This window comes from Dendroctonus ponderosae, unplaced genomic scaffold (assembly GCF_020466585.1).
Source record: "Dendroctonus ponderosae isolate FM_Combo_2020 unplaced genomic scaffold, Dpon_F_20191213v2 Dpon_F_20191213_3, whole genome shotgun sequence".
Classification (NCBI taxonomy): Eukaryota; Metazoa; Arthropoda; class Insecta; order Coleoptera; family Curculionidae; genus Dendroctonus; species Dendroctonus ponderosae.
In genome coordinates this window covers 10,548,960-10,574,449 of record NW_026018508.1, presented here as the reverse complement: position 1 = coordinate 10,574,449, position 25,490 = coordinate 10,548,960, and the positions used below count along the sequence as shown (strand labels likewise).

At 36.5% G+C, this 25,490-nt stretch overlaps 4 protein-coding genes across 9 annotated transcripts; 3 read left to right on the top strand and 1 right to left on the bottom strand.

The window, feature by feature from the left end:
• Nucleotides 1–851: 851 nt before the first annotated feature.
• Nucleotides 852–4,773, top strand: LOC109535728 (EF-hand domain-containing protein 1). The gene is made up of 11 exons (XM_019901675.2): nucleotides 852–995; nucleotides 1,046–1,399; nucleotides 1,459–1,614; nucleotides 2,502–2,665; nucleotides 2,726–2,891; nucleotides 2,954–3,123; nucleotides 3,257–3,451; nucleotides 3,538–3,780; nucleotides 3,833–4,017; nucleotides 4,078–4,311; nucleotides 4,368–4,773. Exons 1-11 carry the CDS (start codon nucleotides 948–950, stop codon nucleotides 4,715–4,717), a joined length of 2,265 nt encoding a protein of 754 aa, XP_019757234.1. The 5' UTR covers nucleotides 852–947; the 3' UTR covers nucleotides 4,718–4,773.
• Nucleotides 4,774–5,468: 695 nt separating this feature from the next.
• Nucleotides 5,469–7,625, top strand: LOC109535729 (NADH dehydrogenase [ubiquinone] 1 alpha subcomplex assembly factor 3). Of its 2 annotated transcripts, none has more exons than XM_019901676.2 (4): nucleotides 5,469–5,779; nucleotides 5,829–5,952; nucleotides 6,921–6,979; nucleotides 7,243–7,625. In XM_019901676.2, exons 1-4 carry the CDS (start codon nucleotides 5,727–5,729, stop codon nucleotides 7,580–7,582), a joined length of 576 nt encoding a protein of 191 aa, XP_019757235.1. In that variant the 5' UTR covers nucleotides 5,469–5,726; the 3' UTR covers nucleotides 7,583–7,625. The 2 variants fall into 2 exon arrangements, with proteins under 2 accessions (XP_019757235.1, XP_019757236.1); XM_019901677.2 differs by having other exon boundaries at nucleotides 5,636–5,779; nucleotides 5,832–5,952.
• Nucleotides 7,622–19,090, bottom strand: LOC109535727 (death-inducer obliterator 1). Of its 4 annotated transcripts, none has more exons than XM_019901668.2 (29): nucleotides 18,869–19,090; nucleotides 18,318–18,458; nucleotides 18,141–18,263; nucleotides 17,911–18,063; nucleotides 17,632–17,855; nucleotides 17,372–17,483; nucleotides 17,085–17,314; nucleotides 16,872–17,028; nucleotides 16,512–16,812; nucleotides 16,070–16,312; nucleotides 15,676–16,012; nucleotides 15,477–15,619; nucleotides 15,382–15,420; nucleotides 15,065–15,311; nucleotides 14,496–14,705; nucleotides 14,293–14,436; nucleotides 13,705–14,238; nucleotides 13,486–13,653; nucleotides 13,288–13,432; nucleotides 12,796–13,177; nucleotides 12,572–12,741; nucleotides 12,034–12,300; nucleotides 11,667–11,975; nucleotides 11,198–11,251; nucleotides 10,286–10,503; nucleotides 10,020–10,233; nucleotides 9,823–9,957; nucleotides 9,515–9,762; nucleotides 7,622–9,289 (listed from the first exon to the last, which is right to left on the bottom strand). In XM_019901668.2, the coding sequence occupies exons 2-29, from the start codon at nucleotides 18,439–18,441 to the stop codon at nucleotides 8,912–8,914; spliced, it is 6,009 nt and encodes a 2,002-aa protein (XP_019757227.2). In that variant the 5' UTR covers nucleotides 18,442–18,458; nucleotides 18,869–19,090; the 3' UTR covers nucleotides 7,622–8,911. The 4 variants fall into 4 exon arrangements, with proteins under 4 accessions (XP_019757227.2, XP_019757231.2, XP_019757230.2 ...); XM_019901672.2 differs by having other exon boundaries at nucleotides 12,578–12,741; XM_019901671.2 differs by having other exon boundaries at nucleotides 16,070–16,309.
• An 81-nt stretch (nucleotides 19,091–19,171) lies between these two features.
• On the top strand, nucleotides 19,172–24,141 carry LOC109535725 (Fanconi anemia group D2 protein homolog). 2 transcript variants are annotated; one of them, XM_048665297.1, is made up of 3 exons: nucleotides 19,172–19,698; nucleotides 19,752–20,216; nucleotides 20,275–24,141. In XM_048665297.1, the coding sequence occupies exons 2-3, from the start codon at nucleotides 19,939–19,941 to the stop codon at nucleotides 23,942–23,944; spliced, it is 3,948 nt and encodes a 1,315-aa protein (XP_048521254.1). In that variant the 5' UTR covers nucleotides 19,172–19,698; nucleotides 19,752–19,938; the 3' UTR covers nucleotides 23,945–24,141. The 2 variants fall into 2 exon arrangements, with proteins under 2 accessions (XP_048521254.1, XP_019757226.2); XM_019901667.2 differs by lacking the exon at nucleotides 19,172–19,698 and having other exon boundaries at nucleotides 19,710–20,216.
• The last annotated feature ends 1,349 nt before the right edge of the window (nucleotides 24,142–25,490 follow it).

Genomic DNA, 25,490 nt, shown 5'->3' with positions numbered 1-25,490 from the left:
AGTGGGGATATTTTGTGCACATGAAAATAAACGCCCTGTCTTTCTTATATATATCTCTTATCTGTTCTGACAGGCAGCAGTGTTGCCAAAAAGATTTTAAAATTAAAATTAATTATAAAAATTAAAAAGATATTTCGGTGATCAACTTTAGTTCGTAAATCAACCATTAGATCTAAAACTAAGATAATTTTAGGTCACTTTAAGGAACATCTGGCTTGGCCATGCTTTGGCCATTGCGTTTTTATATAACCTTTATATTAAGGTTTCATTGATTTTAACCAGTTTTTTAAATTAATATTCAGATTATAAACGTGTTAACACGGACCTGCTGTTGTCGCTGTTTAATCATTTCCATTATGATATATAAAATTTTATATAAACGCAAAAATTGGGCTAAATAAAAGGAAAACGAACGAACTGAATGATGGTTTTTTTGAAAATGAAGACTAAAACTTAATTTGGTTTTTGCGCTCGCTCAGAGTTGCATTAAAAAATTAGTTTAATTTACACCCGCTTTAATATAACGACAAAATTAATAACTTTAAAAGTTCAGCTTGTTTTTGAACTAATCAGTTTACTTCATAACTAAAATGTTTTTAGGAGATTTAAAGAGCAATTTGATTAGCTGGTTGATGGCGCAAAGCTTCTCATTTTGCAAGCAATTTTCACTCAGCTATAAGATCATTAAAATATTTTTTTCTAGTTGCCCATTAGGAACGTGCGCCTATGCTTGATCTGATTGAATCTGAATTTGCGCTTTAGAAACTTGAAACTCTCTCTATACGTTTTTTAAATAGTGCAATGCAGAGCGGCTTAATAGAGGAGTTTCACCATAGAGACAGGCGTCGTTCCAAGTTTTCTTTTACTTGACAACGCATGTTATTTGCGATAGTTTTGTCAATTTATCATTTAGTATCTAACTGTCTACACTTTTATGTACTTGAACAATGGCTGGCCTTCCTAAACTGCCCGGATTTACATTCACTGACCCCACAGTAATAACCGAAAACTTGGCACTATTTTGGTTTCAACCGATTTTTTGTAGCTTTCCAAGTTTCATCGATCACAGACTTTCAACATATGCAACGGCTACAAACAGAGCAAATTGCATTACAGCGGAATTGGAGGAAGAGAATTAACCAGCAACTCGGTTAAGCATATCGGTAAGGAGGATCCCATTCGATATGATCCCTCACTCACCTACGGACGGTGTAAAGCCAAACCGCTACCACAGTTTACGCCCCATTTTGCTCTATACGATCAAAAATGCTTAACATTTAAGGCGTTTTTCAAACAATCGGTGGTGGAATCGCCTTTGGAGTTTTACCGAGTCCGCCCGGTAAATATCTATTATTTTCTGGAAGACGATACGATTTCTGTTATTGAGCCCAGAGTTCCAGTAAGACCATCTCTGACCAGTACATTTTCCGGCGGAATTTACGTCTTTTTATTTTTTAGAACAGCGGGCTTTTGCAAGGAAAACTGGTGCGTCGATCGAAAATACCCAAGTATGAAGACGGAAGCTACTGGCACTGGAAAGACTTTCAAGTTGGGAAAGATTTAGCTTTTTACGGCACCGTTTATCACACTGTAGATTGCGACTTATTTACAAGGGCAAGTCCTTAAACATTTCATTAATTACACCATTATACATATAACAAGGTGTAAAAAAACGCCCATCGAATGCCTCCACTACCTACGTTTGGAAATATCGTCTAAATCATTGTTAGAGTTTTTCAGATGTTCCCAATTTCGAAGCTCTAATTGTCGATTTTTTAATTCAATGAGATCGATTTGAACTTTCAAAACGCATTTTTAATGATAAATTTATAGTATTAAGTAATAATTGTTTTCCCCGAGCACAATTTGCAAAGGATATCCTTTGCCATGTTTTTATCCTGATTTATTTTTCTGACTGCGCGTACTTGTTAACATATTCTTATTATCCTTATGTCTTTTAGACAGTTAAAGAAATTTAAGGTTTCAAGAAGTCAAAGACCTAAAAGAACGTTAATATTTACCAATCACGATATAAATCTGATGATGGCGCTGTTGTCTAGCCGAAACGTAATGAAATAAACGATATTGAAAATTTTTACTTCACACTTTGACTGAGACCCAGGAAAGATAAGAATACAATAACTTGTTTTTATCATATTTTACAGATTTTTAAACCATTTATCCCAGTATTTATTCAAGCGCAATGTAACAAAAACAGTTCTTGAGACGGGCTACCAAAAAGGTACCCCGATGAACCGTTTTTGAGATGTAGAGGCTTTTAAACTTTGAGGACGCTAAATTTTAAATGTTTTTCTTGTCGCGTTTACGGTTCTAATCAGTTAGATTAGAACCTCTATTTCTATTCCTAGATACTATTATTCCACAGATATGTTTCATAAAAGACCCCCGTATTTGCAGCAATTTTTTCAAATAACTCACAGTAAACAAGATTAAAATTAAAACTCTATGATAAAAAATTGAACTTAATATTAAAAAAATAGGAATATATGGCTAGCCAAGGACTGGACATGGGCGATCCTGAAGAAATGCCTTATGATCCATACACCTTCAATAGACAATTACAAGTAATACCAAAAATCACCAAAACTCCCCCTGCAGATGATAAGTTTAGAAGATTCTTGGAATACGACGGAAAAGTCCTTAGGTGATTTTTTTTCTGAAACAGTTGATTATTTGAAGAAATTTATTTGCCAACATTCGACAGATTTAAAGCGGCTTGGGATGATCGGGAAAACGAATACGGCGATCTAATGAAGTTCGAAATTCTGTTTTTCCTATCCGATGACACGGTGGCGGTAAAAAATGTCCACGAGGAAAATAGCGGCAGAGATCCTTACCCCGTACTACTACGAAAAATTAAGTTGCCCAAAGTGAGTGCAAAGGCAAAATTGTCGCTGTTTTTTCCAAAATTTCCAAAATTTTTGCCTTCCAGATTTATACTGATACACCCACAACATATGCGGCAATTTATTTGGAAAAAACCGATAATGAAGTTACAGAATACTATCAGCCAAAGGATTTTTTAGTAGGCAACACTATTTTTGTGCTGGGCCGTGATATGCTACTATACGATTGTGATAAGTTCACTAGAGACTATTTCAGGTAAATGACAATATTTGTTCTTTGAAAGTAATTTCTGCTCTTTGCAATCATCCTTCTGGTAAATAATGGTAGCCATAAATATTTTTAAAAAGTTCGCTTTCTTTCCATTTATTTCTCAACAACACGTTTTTAGGAACGCATTGTGCATTGAACAAAAGCCCCCTATGCAAATTGATGATTCCGAGAAACCAAAGCCACCTCCTCAAGTGCCTCCTCATGACGGATTAGGGAGTTTAGAAGACTCCTTACAGAACACATTGACCTTCTTACCAAAACCACCAAGAAAAGATGTCATGAGACAAATCGCCAATGCGAATAAGCATTTACGGTAGGATTAATTTACAGGGATTTTCGGGGCGAATATTTTAGATGCTAATGGGGATCAGTTTTCTTTATAAACATTAAATATTGTAGTTACGAAATGAAAATGGATGCAGTTCACCCTGAAGACACGGTTCGACGATTCATATTGTTCTACTCTTTATCTGATGGTACGTGTAGAATACAAGAACCCCCAATTAAAAATTCGGGGATACTTGGGGGAAAGTATCTGAGAAGCACCTTGCTAGTTAAGCCCGGATCAGATCCTTTAAATCCTGAGCTTTATACACCAGAAGATTTCTATATTGGGGCCAATATAATTGTATTCGGACAAAGGTGAGTTTATTGTCCATAAACTAATAATTTCCATCCAAAAATTGCTTTCTAGATTTATAATTACTGGAGCTGATTTATATGTGTATCGATATATGCAGGAGAATTCCAGCAAATTTTCTTGCGAGGTGATTGAAACCATGAGGAACTGGATGTTCAGTCAGGGATATTTGAAGGACGACATCGACGATGCAGTTAAGGATAATTTGGATGCCAAAAAGAACTTTGATGAAACTATTGGTAGTTATTAGCTAGTTTATTTCAAACCGCCGTTCTGCTATTTAAATATCCATGTTAAAGGCCAAAAGGAATCCGATTTGGACAAATGTCTGAAAAAGTTTCAAGTTGATTCAAGCGCAACTGATGCCGAAGCAGACAAAGCTAAGAGCAGAAAAATGCTGCAAGAGTACGAAGACTCAATTAAGCACACATATCAAGTCCCCCCACATGGCATTCTCCCAGTCGAAAAAGACTGCGCTTATCCTGTGTATACGGGCAAAGAAAAGGACCTTAGCTGCACAGAGGATATTGAAGGTAAGAACCTCCGGATGTAACTATTTACTAGGCATGTAAATTTTCACTTTGCCCAGCGAAATACACTTCGTACACACCAAAGCACATTGACACGCCTGAGGAGGTGGTCGCAAAATACTATGCAGGAGTGCTTAAAAAACAGAAGGAAGTTTGCGATCAAAGGTACCCAATCGAGTGCACTGATCCGCCAGTGGAAGATCCACATAAGTGCGAAAAGGAGGAGGAAAAGCAGGGACCCATAATGGTTAGTCCTCCGGATGTTCCTGCAGGATCATGCAAAGCTAAAAAGAAACTTGTCCGGTTTGATGACAGTAGGAGATGCACTACAGAGCGAGATGATCTTTGCGATTTAAAACGAGAAGTAAATCATTGCGATTGTACTGATTATAACAAGGACTGTGCTTAAACGATGATTTTTGTCATATATTATATGTATTATATTATATATGGTGGGAAATCTGGGATGTCTGGTTTTAATTTTGAACACTTTTTATGAATTTTCGTATCTGACTTATTTGGAAAAACGGTATTTGTGCTTGATATTATGAAAGCTGACATAAATCGAGCAAATTTTCTTGAGCAACTTATTAAGTCGGCGTCGAGATTATCTTAGCGGTTTGCGTGCTTTGAAGCTTTGTTCTTAAAAAACATTATCAAACGTGTTTTTTTATGGTTTGGTTTTATCAGAAATTCTTAACATTTAATGAAAAGGGAGCAAAAAGATTCGTCTTCGAAGTTATTAAGGCTTAGATCTCAGAAACGGTTGGAATAGCCAATCAGACCTCCCGCTAAACAATTTTTCGTTTCAGAAACGTATATTAAAACCCCGAAACGTTTCAGTTACCTGCACTATATGTTTCAGAAATGTTTATGTAACTGCAAATGCGCTAGACGTTATTTAAACGTTGCAAATTAATATTTTGTAATATTATGCATGGTATATCTTTGAAGAGTGCAAATATTTTAATTGGTGGCACATAATGGCCGCAGAAGCAGAACTATAGGATTGCCGTGCTTCGAGGACAAAACTGTACCACCAGTTGAAATATTTGTACTCATCAAAGAATCAATATGTAGTTTCATGATTCTATAACGTTTTCACAAAAATATTTACAAAACATTTTAAGCTAACTTGCCCGAGTTTGTTGTTTATTAATGGTGAGTACAATTTTTAAGTATTTTGGATTTGGGCCAAAACTAGAAAATTAAAAAAAAAAAGCAACAAACTATGATTTCATAACAATCGCAAGTTTGCAATTATACCAAAATTCACCTTTTTGTCCATAACCGGGTGCTTTTTTAAATATGTCATCTGCCAATTCGCTACAGCTTGAGCTACAGGCTACAGTAGATACTTAACCTCTATGTCTTTAACTCTAGTTTCTTAAAGTTTAGTACGTCTTTTGTGGTTTGCAATGAATACATTGCTAAAACAAACATCATTACAGAATTTAGGAGGTTTAATAAGGTTGGTTCGTTAATAGTCGGTTGCACATAATTCATCTGAATAATTGCAGAAGAACCTTAACTAAATCCACTATTTCACATACTCCCAGAGGCTATGAGGGTGAAGGAAAGACCACTATGCACATAATGAATAGAGACAATGAGTTTGGTTTAATGATAGATGGATTTAGCCAGGTAAATCTTAAGTTCACACTTTAAATTCAAACATTGCAACTTGCTGTTCGAATTTGGTTTGAAAGTTGTTATTTTTCGGACTTTCATTGAGGTTGTTGTGCACTTAGATGTGTTACTGATTGGCTTCTTTCAGCCACTTACTATATTATACCCCAAATATTATGCAATGCCTGTTCATTGCAGTCTCATTAAGCATTAATAATGTTCGATTTTTGGGGTTTACAAACTTATATATTCGAATGTTCGCCAGTGAGTCTTTTAAAGCTTTAAGCGCTAACGTTAATTAAGAACGTTTGGGTATTTCTGCTATTCTACTACATATTATCTCTATGGTGTTAAACTTCGTTATTATTTCATAAATGTAAGCTTTTGATTTTAACAAATACGCCCAAGAACGTGTAATGATCTTTACACTTTTACCTTTACGCTTTTGGAACTGCTACTACTTCAAAATCCAATATTTTATCCACTTTTATCTCATTTCTTCTTTCTGTACTATGTTTCAAAATAGTTCATCCAGCATGAAGTTTCCAATCTCTTTACTAACGATTTTTCTTCGTGGACCATTTCGTTGTGGAAATACGATTTTCGATCAGTTTCCACTTCGATAAGATAAAGTGCTCATATAACTTAGCGCAAATGCGATAAACTTGAAAATAACTCCTTCACTTACTAGTCATTTTTTTCACTATGAACGTTTCTTGTGAATTCTTCACCTATTCAACTAGAGCGGACTGATTTACATATTTCGGGTGTTCTTACACTCAGAAGATCACTTATCAACGCATTACGCTTCAAGGTAATTTACACTATTACCTGATACCTAATTTGCTTAAATGGCAATCCAGACCTATTCTCAGAATGAGTTTAGATATTCAATTCCTAAATTTTCTTAGGGATTGTTTGACTTAAATTCCTTCTTCTAAAAACCAAAGCCATGTTTTTAGTTTCTTTTCTATGTTATGTAGGTCGGGTTCAGACTGAACAATCACATGACAATCTTAGGACCAATGGTTTTATTTCCAAGGTAAACGCTTTGAATTTTTTTATTAGATTTCAACAGTTTTTCATCTTTACTATCAGTCTCAGTAACAATTCGTGCTCATAAATCAACATACAAAGCTTGTAGTTTTTGCCTGTATTGAAATATTGATCAAAGATCAGTGATATTATTGCCTGAAGTCAATTAGAGATCAGTTTCATTATAATCGCAAACTAACCTGTTCAAAAAGATATTTTTCTATTTATTAAAAAAAAATATAAATTTCAGATAAAGTAACTTTTTTCCAGATCTGTACTTGCTTGGAACATCTCTGATATTTTCGATGTAAATGAGGATTCTTTGTGTTTGTTGGGAGTGTTAGAGCCAAAAATAGATATTTTAGTATTAGGAACGGGAGATAAAACCGATTCAAATAAAATTTATAGTATGCTTCATGGCTTCTCTAGAAAGCATAATATTTGCCTTGAAGTTCTTCCCACCGAAGCAGCATGTCCGACTTTCAATTTTTTAAACGCAGAGGGAAGAAATGTTGTCGGAGCAATGTTGCCCCCGCAGAACATTAATTATTCCGATGATGATCACCTTAGAACAAAGTTAAGATATGAAAAGTTGTTTGACAAACGGTAGTGAATTAAAGTTTATATGGAAATAAAAATTAAACTAAACTGGATTTTGATTTTCATGTTACTGTACACTGAGAGAAGCAAAAAGATATCTGTAAACAAAACGGATAAAAATATTTACAAAGTACTTATATAATGTAAATAGTAAACTTATGATTAATTTGTACAATATATACAGTATAGCAACGATTATATGACGGGTACAAATTTGTTCAATAATTTTTTATGTATTAGTAAACAATTCTTGATGCCAATTTTTACCCACGTATTAGTCAGAACAATTTGCTCTATGAAGTCAGTTTTGCAAGTTTCAACAAGGTCCGTGATTAACTATTATAATCGAGGCTCCACTGTATCTAACTATTCTATAAAATAAATGCTAACTCATACATAAAGAAATAATATTTATTTCTAAATAATTACTGAACCAAACCATATCTAATATCTATGTTAAAATCCTCTTAAAATTAAAGCAATGGTTGTGTTATCACCCATAATAAAGAAAAATTATCGAATCCTAAAATAAAACTTGAAAATATGTTAAAAAAATGTAGTGTAGTTATCTTATCTCAAACATCAGCAATTATATTTCGAATTGACTTAATAATGTTGCTGGTTAGTTAGCGCGCATTCAGAACTTTCAATAATTCTTTTCGGTAAATTTTAGAACCAAATTGGTAAATCACTCAAACTAAGCAATATTTTACAATTAATATACATATGATATGAAGTTGTAATTACTTAATTAATATATTAGAATAAACAATATATTATACAGTTCATTGCAAAATTTGAACACATTTAAAATATTGTGTAACCCCATGAAATGCCTAACAAGCGTATATATTCTCGGAATAAAACTATAATCCAAGACCATTATACATTTTTTTGTTGTTTTGAAGCATTTTATTTAAAACAATTAAATTTAGGTTCCATGAGCATTAAAAAATTGTTTAATAAATTAAAACAAATTTTAATTGAGTTCGAGCCTTGAAGATTATTTAAATATGTAACAACAGTACCTTTTAGTATAAAGTGTTCTTTGTCAATTTATTTTTTAACGCCATTTCATTTTGTATGCTTTATACATGTGCATGTATCAACTGAATGTAATTTGAAATCAAGAAATAATTTAAAAAATAATAATGAGTGAATTTTTTGTCGTATAAACGATAGTGTTACTAAAGATTTTGTCTAAAATAATTTATTGTATATCTATTATTGATTTGTTCAGATTCCGGTTCTAGTTGCTAAAAATAGACAAAACCAGCTCACATCCTATAATCTAAGACATTTCGAGTTATATAAATCTACATTAATCGCCGTTCAAACCTTAGTCATCGACACCAGGCACGGGCGGTAAAGATACCTCGATTTTTGACTTCTTGGGTGGCTGAAAATTCAGTTTAGGTGGTGGTGGAGAAATTTTCTTCTTACCGACACTGCTCTCTTCTTCGTTTAACATTTCCGCTGCTTTTTTGATAAGATCTTCTTCGCTTAATGTGCTCAGAACACTAGTGGGCTTCTCTTCTTGCAGAAGTGAATTGATCTGAGGCGGTGTTAGTTTTGATTTAACGGGCAAATTCAGAGGGATTGTGTTACTGCTCAAATCTGAAGGCTGCCCTGATGTTAACGGCCTACTGAATGTTTTCGGGATAATTAGCGGAATAGTTAGATCAGGCTCTTTAGTTGGAGCAGATGTTTGCTTTATCTGAAAAACGAAATCAAAGTTGCTACAGTAAAGCACACTGGAAAACATTCAAAATTAGCGTCGACTCTTCCTTTGATGATGTCATTTCGGATTTGTTTCAATAAGTTATTAGGTCTCGTTTTAATGAGAAAATGTCATTTGTAGGTGCGATCAAATAAATTGTGATCCCCTTGTTTGTGCAAACTTTGACGCCAATTTTGAATCACGTGTAGAAACAAGTCATACCGAAGTGGTGCTTGATTCGCCCGAACTTGTGGTTCCAATAGTTTTAATGCTGTCCAAAATCTGCTGTAAATTACTAGGCAAAGCTATGCTAGCCAACGCTGAACCGACTATCTCCGATTCGGCGGTAGCTATGTTCTTAGTAATGCTTGTAATTTCTGATTTTTGCTGCTCGATTTGTTTGTTCAACTCCTCCATCTGTCGTTGGATATCTAATTTCTTTGCCGATAAATCTGAATCACCTCCAAGCCCTGAAAACCGCAATGAACATTTTTTAAGAGGGAAAGTTATCATCATCATCATCCTCCTACCTGGTATATATTGCTCCGTCGATGTACTAGTCTGAGTTATTGATAACTCACTGATGGTCGACATATTCAAAGAAGCTGAAGTGGTGTCGATGATCGACGCTTCCGGATCAAAGTCTTCAGGACTGTATGGCTCATCTATAAAAAAATATTTATCGTATTCTATAATCCAGACACAATCTATAGTCCGGTTTACTCACCATCATCATTTGGGTTTTCATCTTCAATTGGCAAAGATTTCGGCGGTGGAGTGCTTGACTTGACCGGATTTACTATAGACATTATCAGGGGTGATAGTTTGGACATGAGTGACGGTGAATTCAATGCTGGCAAAGGTGGAGGAACGATTTCTGGTACTGTTGTACTTGTTGATGGTAGCGGAGGCGGAGCATGTTTAGCTAATCGTGGGTCCAACTAAGTTAAAAAGAAGTTTTAGATTAAACCACGGCACATTATATTTTATTACTTTGGGCACTGAAGGCACTGGAAGTGGGGTAGGCGTAACTTCTGCAGACATGGGAGGAGGCGTATATGAGCGGGCTGGCTGTGTTTGAACCACGTGGACTTCAACACGAGTTTTCTTATGTGGAGTCGCTGTTGTAGGCATGATGTCCAAATATGACCGTTTTCGTTTATCTCGCACTATGATCCCGAGCAGAAGGGCCGGTCGAGCTTCTTCAAATCCTAGAAATCATCATTATATTAGAAACATTACATATTATTCACAAGCAAACAGCAAGTCAAAGCAGATGCAGTGGATCCCGTTTAAGGCGCTGATAAACAAGTGTAGTGATTGAAGAATTTCGTTTTTTGTTGGTTTTATTCTTATGAGGTACAAAAAGAGCTATAGATGCTTTAACAACAATAGAAACAATCGAATTATTTAATTTATCCCATAATCTTAATAACACTTAACAAAAATTATATTAGACATTTTCGACCAACGAGTTGCAAAATTAATTCCAGACATTTTTTAAAAATCAATCGAATTGATTCGATTTTTCATAATACATAATAACCCGCATTATTTTAATCGATTCTCCCCCGTCACATATTTCGACTGCTATTCCATTTTGTGACCAGAGAATAGGAAAATTTACTTCGATTAAATACAACTATTTATTACATTGCATAATTCGTACAATCTGTCGAATATGAAAGTATCAGAATTTCCTCAAATGCAACCCATTTTGATTTGAAAAATTGTAACGAGACAAGTACCTTTTAGGTATGTTATGAGCAAGAAAAGTAGTACAAAATCATTTTTGTACGTTAATCGCTTGAAATATAAGACTGCCGTGGAGTTTCAAAATAAAATTAAAATCAAGTTAACTACTTAAAATGCACAACGAAAGTAAAAAATGTAAATAATTTTTACCATTTTGCACACGATCATTAATTTTCTTGACTGACGCTTCCAGCCACTGTTTGACTGTAAGTAAAAAAAAATAAATCAAGACACATATGTAGAGGATAAGGAACCATACATTTCTATACAACCCCGCAAATTCTATAAGAAGAAAAGTAGTAATAGATATAGATGAGAGAATAGCAATAGCAAAACATGCTGACGCCAAGCCAAATTTTATGGATATCACTTCCAGTGATAAAATAAATATGCAGAAACTAAATTTTTTACAAATTCGAAAAATCCTGACTCAGCAGAGAGAGTCGATGTTTGGAGTTCAGAAGTTTAGTGAAACTACTGTTTGAAATTAATGTGATTGATGATAGTAAAAATGTGAGCGCAAAGCAATTGAACAATAATGCTTTTTGAGAGTAAACTTAGCAATATTTATAATGAAACACTGTGGCATTTTAGGCTGGAATATATAGATTTTCCATACCTGGTCCATTGATGGGTAACAAAGCTTGTGGTATAGGTTTCTGAGCAGCTAGAGGCAAAATGTAGAAATCCTTTATAGATTTGTTTGTGCTTTTTACCACCCCCAATCTGTTTCTGCTGCTGAGATAGCTATACAAAGCCAAATACGGCATTTGTTCTTCTATATTTGTCGCATTAAGTCTAATCAGTGATATAACTTTGCTATTGGAGCTGCGCATTTTGCCAATATACTCCCATACAGTATCCGGCGATATTCTTCCGACAATATCTAGACTTGGAGACAGTTCTTTGCTCAGTCCGGAACAATCGCCTACCAAAATAGCACACAATGAAATCACTAAATATGAGAAAGAGTAAAAATTCGTTACCTGATACTTCATGAGCGGTTATTGAAATTTTCGCCACATCTACCATATTTATAGTACCCGACCAAATTTGCATGGCACCGCGAGGCTCTTTAGCAGAAGGCGATCGACCTTTGTCCTCCTCGGGATCCGCCTCTTTCAGTTTTGATACCGCTTTTCCTTCCATCGACAATTGGCTGGAAAGTTCCTCAACTTCCTGAGTCCGAGGTGGAGTCGGAATCGTAACTGTAGATGTAGGAACTTCATGATCACTGTCACTATCCATCGGTGCTAAATAATGTTAAAGATATTCACAATTCTATTACAGTTAGATTCGGGGTAATAAAATGTTGACTCAAGATGCACATGGAAAATGCTAAACTATGCCAAGTGTGCATTTCAAATATTCAATACTACTCGTACGTACGTGGGATAACAGGGAACATCCAAGACAGATAATAATAGTGCAACTAGTATTAACATAATACCGGCCACAAATAAAAATACTTATCTACATCTATGAGGAATGATCTCAAATCTACACAATCACAGAAAGACTTACCATTACCTGGTACAATATCATCTTGTGGGACATGCTTCCACAGTCTGTCTTCTACAGGGGGCGCAATTTTGTTCAGTTGCTCCAATATTTCTATAGCTCGCTTGTCTAAGCTGTCTGTTGCAGAAGTATTTCCAGTTTTCTTATGCCGAGAAGCTTTGGCTGACAACTTCCTAAAAATATCCATGGGGATTATTCAACGAAGGTTAATATGTGCAAGATATTACCTGTACTTATCCCTGTCCTTGCTTCGTTCCCTTTCATCTCTGCTCCTCGATCTGCTTCTCTTCTCCCTTTTCTTTTCTGTTTTGCTATCCTTGCTGCGGGATCTTGATCTCTTCCTGCTTCTGCTTCGATCGTGACTGGATGATCGACGTTTGTTATCTTTTTCCCTTTTATCTCTGCTTACATGCCGTTTTTTGTCACGATTTTTCTCTTTATGGCCATGCTTCGAAGAGCTTCGTTTGTCTCGAGATTTATCGCGGTCTTTGGAGTTGTTTCTTTTCACATCCGCATCTGTATCCAATGTGGATCCCTCAGTTAAACTTTTGATTATTTCGGTATTATCCGCTTTATTGCCTATGGTATTATCTTCCAAGACTTCTTCCCCTAAAATATAGCTTCCTTTATAGGTGACTTACAAATAAATAAAACTTAAAAAAAAATTAAAAACGAAGTATCAACCATTAAATTGTTCTTTTTTAATCTGACGTACGCACCTTTATGTGTTTTTAAAACATACTGTCTGTTACAATTCAATAGTTCAATTTCCGACTTTTTTATCATATCGAGTTGATGTTTTGCTTCTTGTTCTCGCCATTTTGCTAATTCTTGACTGGCCATATCATCGGGAGACAGTCTGACCTGCAACAAAAAATCGTTAAAGTTTAACAAACTATAAAAAACCCAATGCTTACCAATTCGTATGAACTAATACTCTTTTCGCATATGCGCCTCCATAATGTTTGGTTTTTTGGGTCTTTTATATTGAATATAAGACTCCTGTATTTGTTTTTATATTTTTGTCCAGTATCGCCGAAACATTTGTACAATTCGGTCTCGATTTCTATCGAAATGTTTTTCACCTACAAATGGCAATTGATAAAAAATTTGTGAAATGCGCGATAAATACTTACAGTTTCATCTGTTAATTTAATGTCACTTCCTTTAAGCCGAACAAGAAGTTGTTCAAATATGGTTTTTTGGACATTATCGCGGATATCGTCTGCCTTGGATTGAGGTGTTTGCACATCGTCTTTCGTTCTCAACTTGGGAGGCTTGGGCGTTTTAGATTCCTTCGGAGTTTCTTTTTTAGGAGTTTCTTTCTTAGCAATCTTTACAATTGAGGAAGTAGGCGATATTGGAGACAGTGTTGTCTGAATTTGAATTTTCTTGATCGGTGTCTGTGGTTCTTTAGGCTTAAGCACTGTGGGCATTGGCTGAGGATTAATGAGCTTGATTTTCGAATCTTTTACTACCGAGGTTTTTGGCGTAACTTTCATCAGTTTTGTGACTTTGGGCGTTCCTTGTTCCTGATTTGTTTGCGACGAACGTTTAGGTGAGTGCGCCATTACACCTATATTAACTCCCTTTTGCTGTACAGCAAGGGATACCCCCTCGTTATTGGCGTTTTTGACAAGTTTCAACTTAGATTGGGATAAGTTTCCCGGCTAAAAACGACCAAAACAGTAAATAATGGAAAAATGAGTACAAATGTTACTTACCTTTACTTTGGTTGTCACGACCTTCCCACCTGACCGCACCACTTCATAACCGGGATGGTGTTTCAGCCACTGATCTAAATTGGTTGCACTGGGCGCTTTGGCTCCAGTTAGCATATTTCCTGTTGATCGTTCAAAAACCACGACCTGCATAGAAACAAGTATTGCATAGCAGATTCGCAAAAGTTTAATTGAGTTGACCGTACCCTTTCTATTCCTTGAGCGTGTGACAATATGCAATTTTCCGAACAATATATCGAGTTTTTCCTAGATGGTCTTTGGCAGACCACACAAGGCATTAAAATCGCTGACTTTTCCTTCTCGTATTTTTTTGAAGAACTGCTACTTTCCCGTGAGCTTCGAGAGGCCTTTTTTATTCTTCGAGCTGCAGCCATTGGCCTTCTTAGAGCGGAATCCTTAAACAAAGTTAGAGAAATTGAAGACATATAATGGCAAAATCCAGGTGGATTCTGGATTTTGTTTCAAGATTTTAAGGGATGATTTTTGTCGCATAAGTAAAAATCACAATTTAATTTTTCTAAAATTTTTAAGTTCAAATTTCCGGCATCATCTTAAATTTTGATCCGTCTTTTGCTAACGCCATTTCAAAAAATTCCAGGCTGCGGCTTCTAAAAGCATTTGATGATGCATCAATTTAATTTGCCGCGAATCAGGCTCGGCTCGTCAGTTCTGGACGCACAGATACACGCTTCTTTTGTAATTTGTCGTTGGAAAGAGTGGTTTAAGGAACCAAATTGTACAAGTAAGTGATTACCTTACAAAACAGACAAATCCATTCCTTTCCTTCTGATTCCATTTGTTGGCCCATTGCCTTTGTAATATTGACGCATTTCCCATGATACCATTCTTCGCAAGTATCACAACAAATCATGAAACGATTATTGTGTGGCTGATTACAAATGCACCACAATTTGTTTGGGTCATCCTCAGATTCTTCTTCTTCGGAGCTATCTAGTTCATTACCGGACACATGTTCGTCATCTAGGGGTTTATGGAGCGGCCTGCAAATATTTTATGAAGATTAAAAGCGCACTTTTTGTATCGACACCAACGATAAAAATTATGGTTTACCGTTCTTTGGTCCGGTTATCCGATTTAGTAGGCGGTTGTCTAGAAATTAAAAAAGTTAAAAAATATTTGAAATCGAAAATTATGGAAACACTCACTTGAAAGGAGGTTTGGCAACTTCGTCTTTACGTTTGTTCCTGCTTCTAGTTGTCGGTCTTTCAATAGGTGGTAGGACGAGGATTCTTCCGTCAGGACGAACGATTTGAGTACCTTCTTTAATAACATCGCTCTGTTGGCTTCCCTGAAATAAATGTGTCTTATCAAGCACATTCACTCCCACCTAACTGTTGTACTTACTGAAAACGAGCTACTATTTGAACTTTGCGACATTTGCGATGATATATCCATAGCATCTTGAATGCCGCTTGTATCAAGTACTCCTTCATTAATTCCTTTATCGATTGCGTTCTGCAATTCGGTATTGGAAACGAGTTGTTTTGCCACTTGATAAAGAATGTCTTCTGATATCATGTCGTTATTGATGTTGTCCAGAATAGATTGATCCAGATCCAATCCGGAAGCATCCAAATTCAAGTTACTGGCCTCTGGGTTGTTTAACACTTGAACTGGGGATTCGGGTATTGGGATGGTGTTTGTTGTGTAAGTTTTAGTATCTTCATTCATAATAATTGCTCTGGAAAAACAAATTTTAACAACACTCCAGATTTTGATGAAAATAAACTCAACCCACCTAACATCTTGTGCACTTATTTCCTGACCTTCCCCGGCATTTTTCGAATATCTAAGCACAGGCTTATCGGATTCTGAGAGTTTCCTATCTCGTTCAGATACGGAAGCTCCTCGTTCCGAACTCGAATCTGAAGATAGTCGTTCGCGGCTAAGATGCTCTAGCTTGCGTTTTTCCTCGGTATTTTTCAATGTTTTGTGCTTATCCACGCTGTCTCTTCGGTCTTTGCCTTTCCCTTCTGTACTGCTAATAAATACATGAAAAATACTCAGTAAAACCGCTCTAAATTATTTCTATTTTCAGAGCAACTGAAAACATTGGATGAGAAAAATTAAAATTGATGATGATCAATACTGCAGATACTGAATAATAATTTGAAACCCATAGATGAGAAAAATGCTGTTTTTGCATTATACAAAGTTGCCCCAAACTGTCCGACGATTACCTGGTCCTGTGTTGTACATGTTTGTCCTTATCCATTCTGTCTTTTTCATCTAGACTGAGCCGATTCTGCTTAGGGGGAGTACTGGACATTTCCGATATCGATTTTGATCGAGATTCTGGTGTAATTTTACCGAATTTCGGTGATGAAAGTGGATCAGTTTTCATTGGAACTTGAGGCTTGCTGTGATCAAATCCTTTAATTCCTTTTGGTGTGGTCGGCGTTTCTGGATTGGTTGGTGTAATTGGATCTTTGCCACCAACTTTGCGGATTATATCAGGAGTGGAAAACAGCGCAAAATCTCCTAGTTTATTAAGAAATGTTGACAATTTTAAATTTATTTGTTGTTTTTTACAAACATACCTGGGATCGGTTTTGGTGGCTCCTTTTTCTTCTTTGGGTGTTTTTTCTCCGGTGGCTTGACATCCTCAGGTTTTACTTCGGGTTCTTGATCAGTTTTTCGGTCTGTTTGTGATTTGTCTGATGGTGTTTCCGTCGATTGTTGTGGCGTCTCATTGCTCTAAAAATGTACTTAATTTATTGGGAATTGTTAAAAAAATTGAGGATATTTATTACTTTCTCGGATTTTAATTCGGGTTTACAATCAGGCTTAGCATCGCTAACTTTAACTTTTGAGATTTGGGTATCGGGTGTTGCCACTGATGGCTCGTGAGGTGTTTTTGCTTTTTCAATGTCTCGGGCTGATTTTGCTGCCTTTTTGCCCTTAACTCCCGATATCTCCTCTCGGATATCGAAGTCTGAATCATTTTCATCGTCCTCCGTAACAGAGTCTTCATCTTCAGACCCTGCACATGTTTTAACAATAAATTGGCAATTGATGTGAGAGAAAACAATGATTTTACCTTCGCCTTCTGTGTCGTGTTCTTCTTCATTGGATTGCCCTTTTGTTGGACATTTTTCATTAAGTTCAGTTTCTTGCTTTTCCTGTTGCAATTTAGGAGATGTATGCAATACCTGGAAGCAGCAACCTATTACTCATGACTACAAGATTCATTTCGAGCATAGAATGAAGTTATAACCGAGTAGTAAATATGTACTTTTTGGATAAATAATGTACTTTATTGGATTATTCACAGCTTTACATTGCAATCGACTAATTTACCTTAGCCTTTCCTTTTATTACAACAGGGGTAGGTTTGTTCAAAATGGTAGGTTCTCTCTTGTCCAAGACTTTTTGAGTTGTTGCTGGACTGCTGGGTGCAGGGATAGTTATGGAAGAAAGTATCTTAATGCCTTTGGAAGGTTTCGAAGGCACGTTGACCATTATAGATTTGGGGGCATTTCTCTGCAACCGTTCCCTTCCATGCATTATATTCAGAGTGTTAGCTGAAAAAAACATTGACATCATTCTAGAGTGTCTAAGATTTAGCTTTATATTTACTCAATTCATCGTCTTCATCCTCGTCGTCGCCTTGAGCTGAGGAGGCTTGATTGGGCAATGTTAGGCATGTATAATCGTGATCTAGTTTTACATTATGAAGATTGAGTGCCACAGTGTCAATATCCTGCATGTTTCCAATCTTTGTAGTTATATCTACAACATAAGCATATACTTGAAGTGTCTCATTTGTATGGAAACAGATCGTATAAGACATGTGGTGTCTTCATTACCTTCATTAACGACGTCCATATTATCAGGCATATAAATAACATTATCTACAGTTACATCTATACTCTTTTGGTCACATTTATCAATGTGCATTATCTGTATATTCGTAGGTCGAGATGTGGATTCTAAAAAGGAGCACGTATCGAAAAGAGTTAAAGAATGTGAAAAAAGGTACTTACTTAGAAAATTATCCACTGTTTGCCTATCTGGAATAACATTACCATCTTCACCAACCAGCAATAACAAACTGTCACTTTCTGGATCATCAGTAACATCAGTTACCTTAACAACACTATTTGCCATTGTTGACTACATCAAACCTGCAAATTGAATTGCTGATTTTTAAACAGAAAAAAAACGAGATTTTTACATAAGTGAAGTTAACTGAATTAATGGACTGTTTAGCAGTTTAGTTTAGAGTGTGGGCACAAATCTAGAAATACTTGAAGAGGTCTCCTCGGCATAGAATACCATAATTGAAAATTACGTTGGTTTAAGACTGATGCAGACCAGGGGGGCGATGATACCACAAAAAGTAAAACAAATGTTAAATCATCGTACGAAAACTTTATTTTACAATATGGGGTTACTATACTAAAAATGCTCGCATATCGGCAACGACCGAATTACCGACAAATCGCACTCATCCTTGGCGTCCATAAATAAAATCGGATCTTCCTATAGAGGACTCGGTAAATGGAATGTTGCGTATTGATTATTTACCACTCACGTTTAGTGTTTGATCACGATCCACTTGAAATCCTCTTATTGTATTCTAAAGCAGAACTTCTATACAATGGAATTTTGGTTCTGGATTACTAAAAAATTGGATAATAAAATAATAATATGCGAAAGCTTCTCTTTTCTTCAACAAATATAATTGTCCTCCACTTGGCTGATAACAAACATGCCGCGCATGTCAATGTCAGTACTGTCCATGTCACTCAATGTCAAAGCTTGCTGTTGCCGGATTTCAATCTACAAGCTTTGTTAGTAATGGGATAATCTACAACGAAAGTAACTGTTTATTATCGAAATTCAGAGAGCCCAAAACCACATAATGATTGATTCTTTCCCTGAATTAAACGGGAAATCAAACGGTTCTTATACACATTTTCAATAAGAACAGTTCGAGTTTTAAGTATTTTTTGCTCAATATTAACTAGTCAAATTTTCCACAGTAGACTGCTTTATTATGTAACATAGGGGTGTTCTGCTGCAAATCCACCTTCAATTATTAGTCTTTTTCTGCTGTGAATGATACTCTAAATTACACGCTTTATGAACTCTAGTAGGGACTAGGGACTGATTAGATTTGCAATTTTTAACCTTTTTCGTCCAGTTTTTCAACTTTAAATAGGCAGGTTGTCTGAATATGTGTTGTTGTGCTGTGTTGAATATTTTTCAGTGGCCTTTTGTCGAGAAGCGACGCTTGGGCGTTGTCCTTCCTCGAGGGAGCTGTATGGCTGGCTGCCCCTTACATTCACTGTTGGTACGTCTGGCATCTGGAGTGTTGCCAACCTTCTGGGGCGAATGAGTCTGGTAACGAATCCGCTACAAGTCTGTGCTCCTAACCTGTCTTTATCTATGCTCCTAACCTCTTATGATTTCAGCGGTAACTCAACATTTTCAAAGATAGCAACGTTAAAATTGAGTTATTTTGGTTTCCTCTACCCACATGAATGTGTCAATTTTGGCTGTAATGGAGAGAACTGAGATAAAATGAAAACCTAATGCCGGATCAAGCGAAACAAAAAACTCATTAGTTCTCAGTTTATCTTAAATTTAACTAAGAAAAAAATGGAAGATACTGTTAGTGAAGAGTTGAGGAAGGTGCTGTCCGATGTCGGAATTACTTTAACTTCAAATCCCGAAGATCCACTCATTTTACATCAGGAACAGGCACTGGTCGTGAGAGAATTAAGCAGATATGTCCAGTCCAATGTGAACAAGGAATTCCTAAAGAACTTGCAGGCTTTCTGCCGAAGTGAAACGCATTTCAGGAAGTTTCTGTCTCCTACCAAGTTTCAAAAGGCTGCTGATAGCGATACTGGCTTCTACCAGGATAGTCTATTTAGGTACTGGTTGCTGCTAATTCCTTGTCTAATTAAATCCGACCAATTGTTCTTGCTGCAGTATCTTCCTCAAAGTTCCTGATCTTCAAGATGATGTCATAGAGCTGCTTTTGGAGAGTATAACTTCCATTGCCACCAAAACCACGGAGGACACGTCGTGGCTAAGGACATTGCTCAAGCCGTTAAGATGCATTCCAACATTGAACAATGGCAGCGCCTTGGCGGAAAAGCTGCTTGATATCCTGGAAATATCCACATTCGCCTGCCAGCTGGAAATTCTGGAGGCCATCCCGGAAATAATCCCAGATTCCCAGTGTGATTTGGCTGCCAAACAACTCACAGTACTTCTGAAGGAAAACGAAGAGCTTTGTGGGGCCATTGTGGACTGCTTGACCGCCCTAAATCTGGAAACTGATGTGAAGGCGGAATTGTATGATAGAATTTTAGCGCGAATTCTGGTAGGGGTTTCATTTAAGGCTTATCATATTCTCATTAAGTTTGTATTAAGTGACTTCAAGTCGCAAAATTTGCCCACTTTGATAAAAATTCGAAACTCCTTGGACAACTTGATGGGCGGCAGTTTCAAGGAGAACGGGTCTGATAAAACCGTGATATTTTATTGCCTGCAAAATGCAGCGTTAACTCAAAAGCTCGTAGCCGAGGGCTGGCTTAATACTATTTCGAGTTTCAAGCTTCATTCTGATCACAAGCCCATAGATTTTCTAATTATGTTCATGTTGCATAAAACCTGCGAAATGCGGAAAAGGATCATAGAAGCGATATTTCGAAAGCGAGTCAGTTTGGGACTATTCAAAGAAGCATTATTGCAAAGGACATTTGATAAGTACCTCACCCAGCAGCTCCTGAAAGATTACATAAGGAACATCATGCAAATTGGATGTTGTCTACTCCGATTTGCTAAGGACGAGGTCGTTGCTAAATTCGCCATCTGTTTGTTTGAGAGCCTTTTCAAGCATCAGTATACGTCGGCAGTTTACCGCGGCGAAATTCTATCAAATCTAATTTCATTAACTGGCTCTAATGATCACCACACCGTCAGTTGTGTGCTACAGCTAGTTCTTTCCCTGGTCAGAAATGAGCACCAAAAAATGCAAACTCACATTGTTTTGCTAATGCTGCTGCTTGAGAAGCTGGACACATTGGATTTGAAAGATGTAAAGATTGTTTTCAATATTTTATGCTCGTTGCTTTGTGGAGAAAAGGCTGAAGAGTCGTTTTCGGGCTTTAAGGATCAGCTGTATAATATAATACGCAAACAACTGTCCTGCTCACAAAAGACTGTTAAGCACAAGGGCATAATTAGTGCTATTGTCATGGTTAAACATACAGCATCGGTGGAATCTGAGCAAATCTCCGAAGAAGCTTTGGAAAAGTCTGAATTGATGAGGAAACTAGCTCCAGGTCCTGCCAAGGAAGCTGCCGATTTATTGGAGTTAGTTAGCTGTGCTTGTGAACACAACCCTGGCTTGATGTGTTTGTATTATGACCAACTAGCTTCTATTCTTGCCAGTGAGCTAGTTTTGAATAAGCACTTTCTCTACTGGTTGTATAAGAAAGTTGAAGATGATTTCCAGGCCACGTTCCTTACGGAAGCCACCCCGGAAGGTACTGATGATGTGCATTTTTCCATGCAGTACATGCTTAATAGACCAGAAGAAACCGATACAGTATTTTCCATTAACATAGCTGGCGACATATTTTGTGAGAAAACTGACAATATCCTGTTACTGGCCTCTAATTTTCGCGTTTTAAGGCTACTCCATTTCAGGCAGCATTCAAATCTGTCAGAAATAGATTCCTTATTAGGCTGTGGCGTTATTTTGCCCGATGTAGATGCACCTGATGAATTAGAGCCGAACCAAATCGCGCAAGTGATAGATTCTCTATTTCACTGCGTAAATTGGTTCAGGGAAGTGATCAACGCCTTTGTTACTCAGAAAGATGCACTAATTCAAGAGCGGGTAGTTAAAAGACTGGATGATCTTCTTGAAGTGGAGAGGAAACTGCAGGTGTTTTTGAAGCAAATGCCTGGGCATAATTTGCCGTTGAGTTACTTGCATTCCATGCAAACTGGGGCTAAACCATCGGCAGTAGCCGAGCCAAAGCCTGTAAAGCCGCCAAGGAAAAAAATTAAGTCTGCACCTGTAGTTACTAATGAAACTTGCAATATCACTGTGAATACTCAACAGTCCATCAAGTCGGTGGCTACTGGAGGCTCCAGCAGATCATCTGTCAGCCCACAGTTCAGAGAAATGGATACTGATTTGATATGTTTAATTAAGTATCCCTTAAAGTTCGATGAGGATGAATTGTCAGGCATTCATTTGAATATTTGCCAACTTAAGTTTATTTTTGCGGATTTTATTTCCAAGCTTTTGCTAGTAACGCGACACAAAAACATGGGACTTTCTCACTTGAATGATGTTAGTCCAGAACATCTTATGAGAGACTGTGTGCGGATCGTCCGAAATATTAACAAGTTTCTAGATATAATTGTGAAGAAAATAGACCAGCTGCTGGAAGAAGGAACCGAATCGTATTGCACGGATGAGGCAAGCGATGTTAAAACATGCCTAGGAGATATTTTTGAAATCTATTACTTGATATTTCAGTGGCAGGGTTTCCAGCACTCTGGCAATGCGGATTTACTGAAAAGCATCCTTAAATCGGCCAAAAATATGAATAGTCAAACGATGATATCCATTAACAAGTTGGTGCTGGATTTTGCCATAAAAATGAATAAGTTTGAGAAACATTGTTTGCATTTAAGTCACGCCACTAGTCTTATCAGGTCAATTGAAGCCGCCCATTCCCTTACTGCGCCTACTTTGGAAATTAAGAAAATCTTGTCTTCTTTGGCCCAAACATTCCTCAGTAGGAGATGGTATGATCATATTGGCAAGCTGGATCAAGGCCAAGCCTGTAATCAGCACATGGATATCCTTATTAAGGCCTACTTGAAGGATATTAGCACAGAAGCAGTTACTGAAATAGTGGATTCGCTGCTGCAAGACATAGAATCGCTTGAACCGAAAGACGGATGTTTACCCAAATTGCCAGCAATTGACCGCAAAAATTTTCACGTATTCTATTTGGAGTTATGCAACAGATTGTTAGATGCGACAAAAATCGAAATTCAATCCTTGTCCAATGCGGGCCATTTAACTTTGTGGCGAAACGTCGCCACTGCCATGGTCAATCTAATGGAAGTCGCCAAAATCGTTCAAAATCGCACAATGGCGTGTTTTATGAAGAAAGCCAATGGAATTTTGAAGGTATTCCTAAACCAAGGCATCCCCATGATGGAGATCATGATGAAAATGCACACTGATGAAGTTTACAACATTTTAAAAACGATTCAAGCAACCACAAGGTTTCTGCATCATCTCTGTTGTACGTCGAAAGTTACTCGGGATGCCAGCGTTGTAGCGCACATACCATCATTCAAGCTTACAATAGAATCTATAATATATCGCGTGAAAGCAGCTTTGGTAGCAAATAATTGCTCCTCGGCTTTTTGGATGGGCAATTTGCGCAATAAAGGCATTGATGGCCAAGACATTATGAGCCAGAGCACGACTGCTTCTTCATCGGATTGCCAACACGAAATGGACACTGATCAGTTACCGAGCGAAGACGATGACGATCAAAATATCATCAACCAAGAACATTTGGAAAACGATTCGATGGAAAGCGAGGTTTTTGGTTGAATAGTGTTAGTTAACTTTTTATATTGCTTCTGTATAACTTATTATAAAGTTCTCTATGTTGAGTTGTTCTCGTAAATTTACACTAGGTTTAGGCCTTTGTTTTTCAAATAGTTGTAAAGTGCTTCTGCAGATTTGTGATATTTCTCTGTTGTATGTGTTTGTACTTTTATAAATAAACATATATATATTTATATTCATTTAGTCTTTTTACCTACCTACTATTCACCCTGTATATGAATATAACAAGACACAAAGTTTTGTGGCTTATAATTGTAAGAGAGCGCGGTATTTCACTGTAATTATTGGCTGTTTTTATGTAAAATGCGAAATTTTAACTTAATGGGGGTTTCGGAAAAATTACGAGTGTTCCGTTTTGTTGATCACCTGGTGCTAAAACCGAAACTCATTCATATGCTCCACCAAGTAATATAAGCGTTTGTGTAGACACTTCAAACTATTTTCTTATTTGAACACGATGCATTTTTTCCTGTAATTTTTTTATAAAAATACCTCAAAACTCGTTAAAAACAGCTCTAAAATATTCCACGTATTAAACTGGTAAAATTACAGCTTTCAGTAATATACAGAGTTCCACTTAAAGCAAGCTCCTTACGTCCACTGCAATTTTCAACATGTTTGTGACTTATTTAAAATACTAATGGGCCATCCTGTATATTGAATATTAGCTGGAAAGTAGGAAAAATATATCATTCAAATCGAGGGACAACTGAAAGGTGTGAAGACGAATTGGCCTAAGAGGAATAAAAATTCTGGTCGCATATACAGGAAGTTGCGTGCTTAAGCACGTTGTTATTTGAGAATATTTTGTGCTAGCCGCTTATTATTAGTAGGTATAATTTAAGGAGCAGAGCTTGCGCTATATTAGATGATTCTAAACAACACAATGTTTTAGTTTTTTTTATTAAGAAATCTGGTGAGTAGTTGAAATATATCTAAGATGTAGCATACCGCGTACCTGTCCCTCTAATCAAATTAATCTACATTTATATTAAATGAACGAAAATTCAACTAATCTGCTGGATAAAATTACCTGGCGATGAGTTTACGGATCCAAAGTAATTAATTAACTTTCTGACAATTCGCATTTGTTATTGATTCGATTGCGGATAAACGAAATCAATCAGCAGAAATTGCATTGCTTGGTTCCCAATGTATTCACAGAAGGCGGTTTTCTAAGGCAAAAATTATCATTAAATTTCTGTTAATTACGTTTTGAAACCTCTAACAGTGTTCTATTTTAGGTGGAAACGATGCACAAGTTTTTTGGGTAAGTTGACATCCTTTAATTATTATAATTCGCCAATTTGTTGTCCAAAAAAACTTTACAATAATGAAGCAAAAGTTATACAGCTGAGATTTCTTGAAATCCTCAGTTTTCAATTGATGGATAAGTGGGCTGAGCCATTTTTTGCAGAAGAAAACATTCACATTGTGTTTTTACTCCTAGTTTAGTGGATTATACATTTTTAAGTACACATTCAATGCACATTGTTAATGAGTTTTAGTCATCAGAAATGTGCTATGT

Excerpts from the sequence above, each read along its gene's own strand:
- LOC109535728 (XM_019901675.2), top strand. The coding sequence starts at position 948 with ATGGCTGGCCTTCCTAAACTGCCCGGATTTACATTCACTGACCCCACA. Across the intron at positions 1,400-1,458 it reads TTATTGAGCCCAGAGTTCCA|AACAGCGGGCTTTTGCAAGG; the intron begins GTAAGACCATCT and ends TTTATTTTTTAG. Across the intron at positions 2,666-2,725 it reads TACGACGGAAAAGTCCTTAG|ATTTAAAGCGGCTTGGGATG; the intron begins GTGATTTTTTTT and ends AACATTCGACAG.
- LOC109535729 (XM_019901676.2), top strand. The coding sequence starts at position 5,727 with ATGAATACATTGCTAAAACAAACATCATTACAGAATTTAGGAGGTTTA. Across the intron at positions 5,780-5,828 it reads AATTTAGGAGGTTTAATAAG|AAGAACCTTAACTAAATCCA; the intron begins GTTGGTTCGTTA and ends GAATAATTGCAG. Across the intron at positions 5,953-6,920 it reads TGATAGATGGATTTAGCCAG|GTCGGGTTCAGACTGAACAA; the intron begins GTAAATCTTAAG and ends TATGTTATGTAG.
- LOC109535727 (XM_019901668.2), bottom strand. The coding sequence starts at position 18,441 with ATGGCAAATAGTGTTGTTAAGGTAACTGATGTTACTGATGATCCAGAA. Across the intron at positions 17,315-17,371 it reads ACACGACACAGAAGGCGAAG|GGTCTGAAGATGAAGACTCT; the intron begins GTAAAATCATTG and ends AAACATGTGCAG. Across the intron at positions 13,654-13,704 it reads TTAAATTAACAGATGAAACT|GTGAAAAACATTTCGATAGA; the intron begins GTAAGTATTTAT and ends TGCCATTTGTAG.
- LOC109535725 (XM_048665297.1), top strand. The coding sequence starts at position 19,939 with ATGGAAGATACTGTTAGTGAAGAGTTGAGGAAGGTGCTGTCCGATGTC. Across the intron at positions 20,217-20,274 it reads TACCAGGATAGTCTATTTAG|TATCTTCCTCAAAGTTCCTG; the intron begins GTACTGGTTGCT and ends TTCTTGCTGCAG.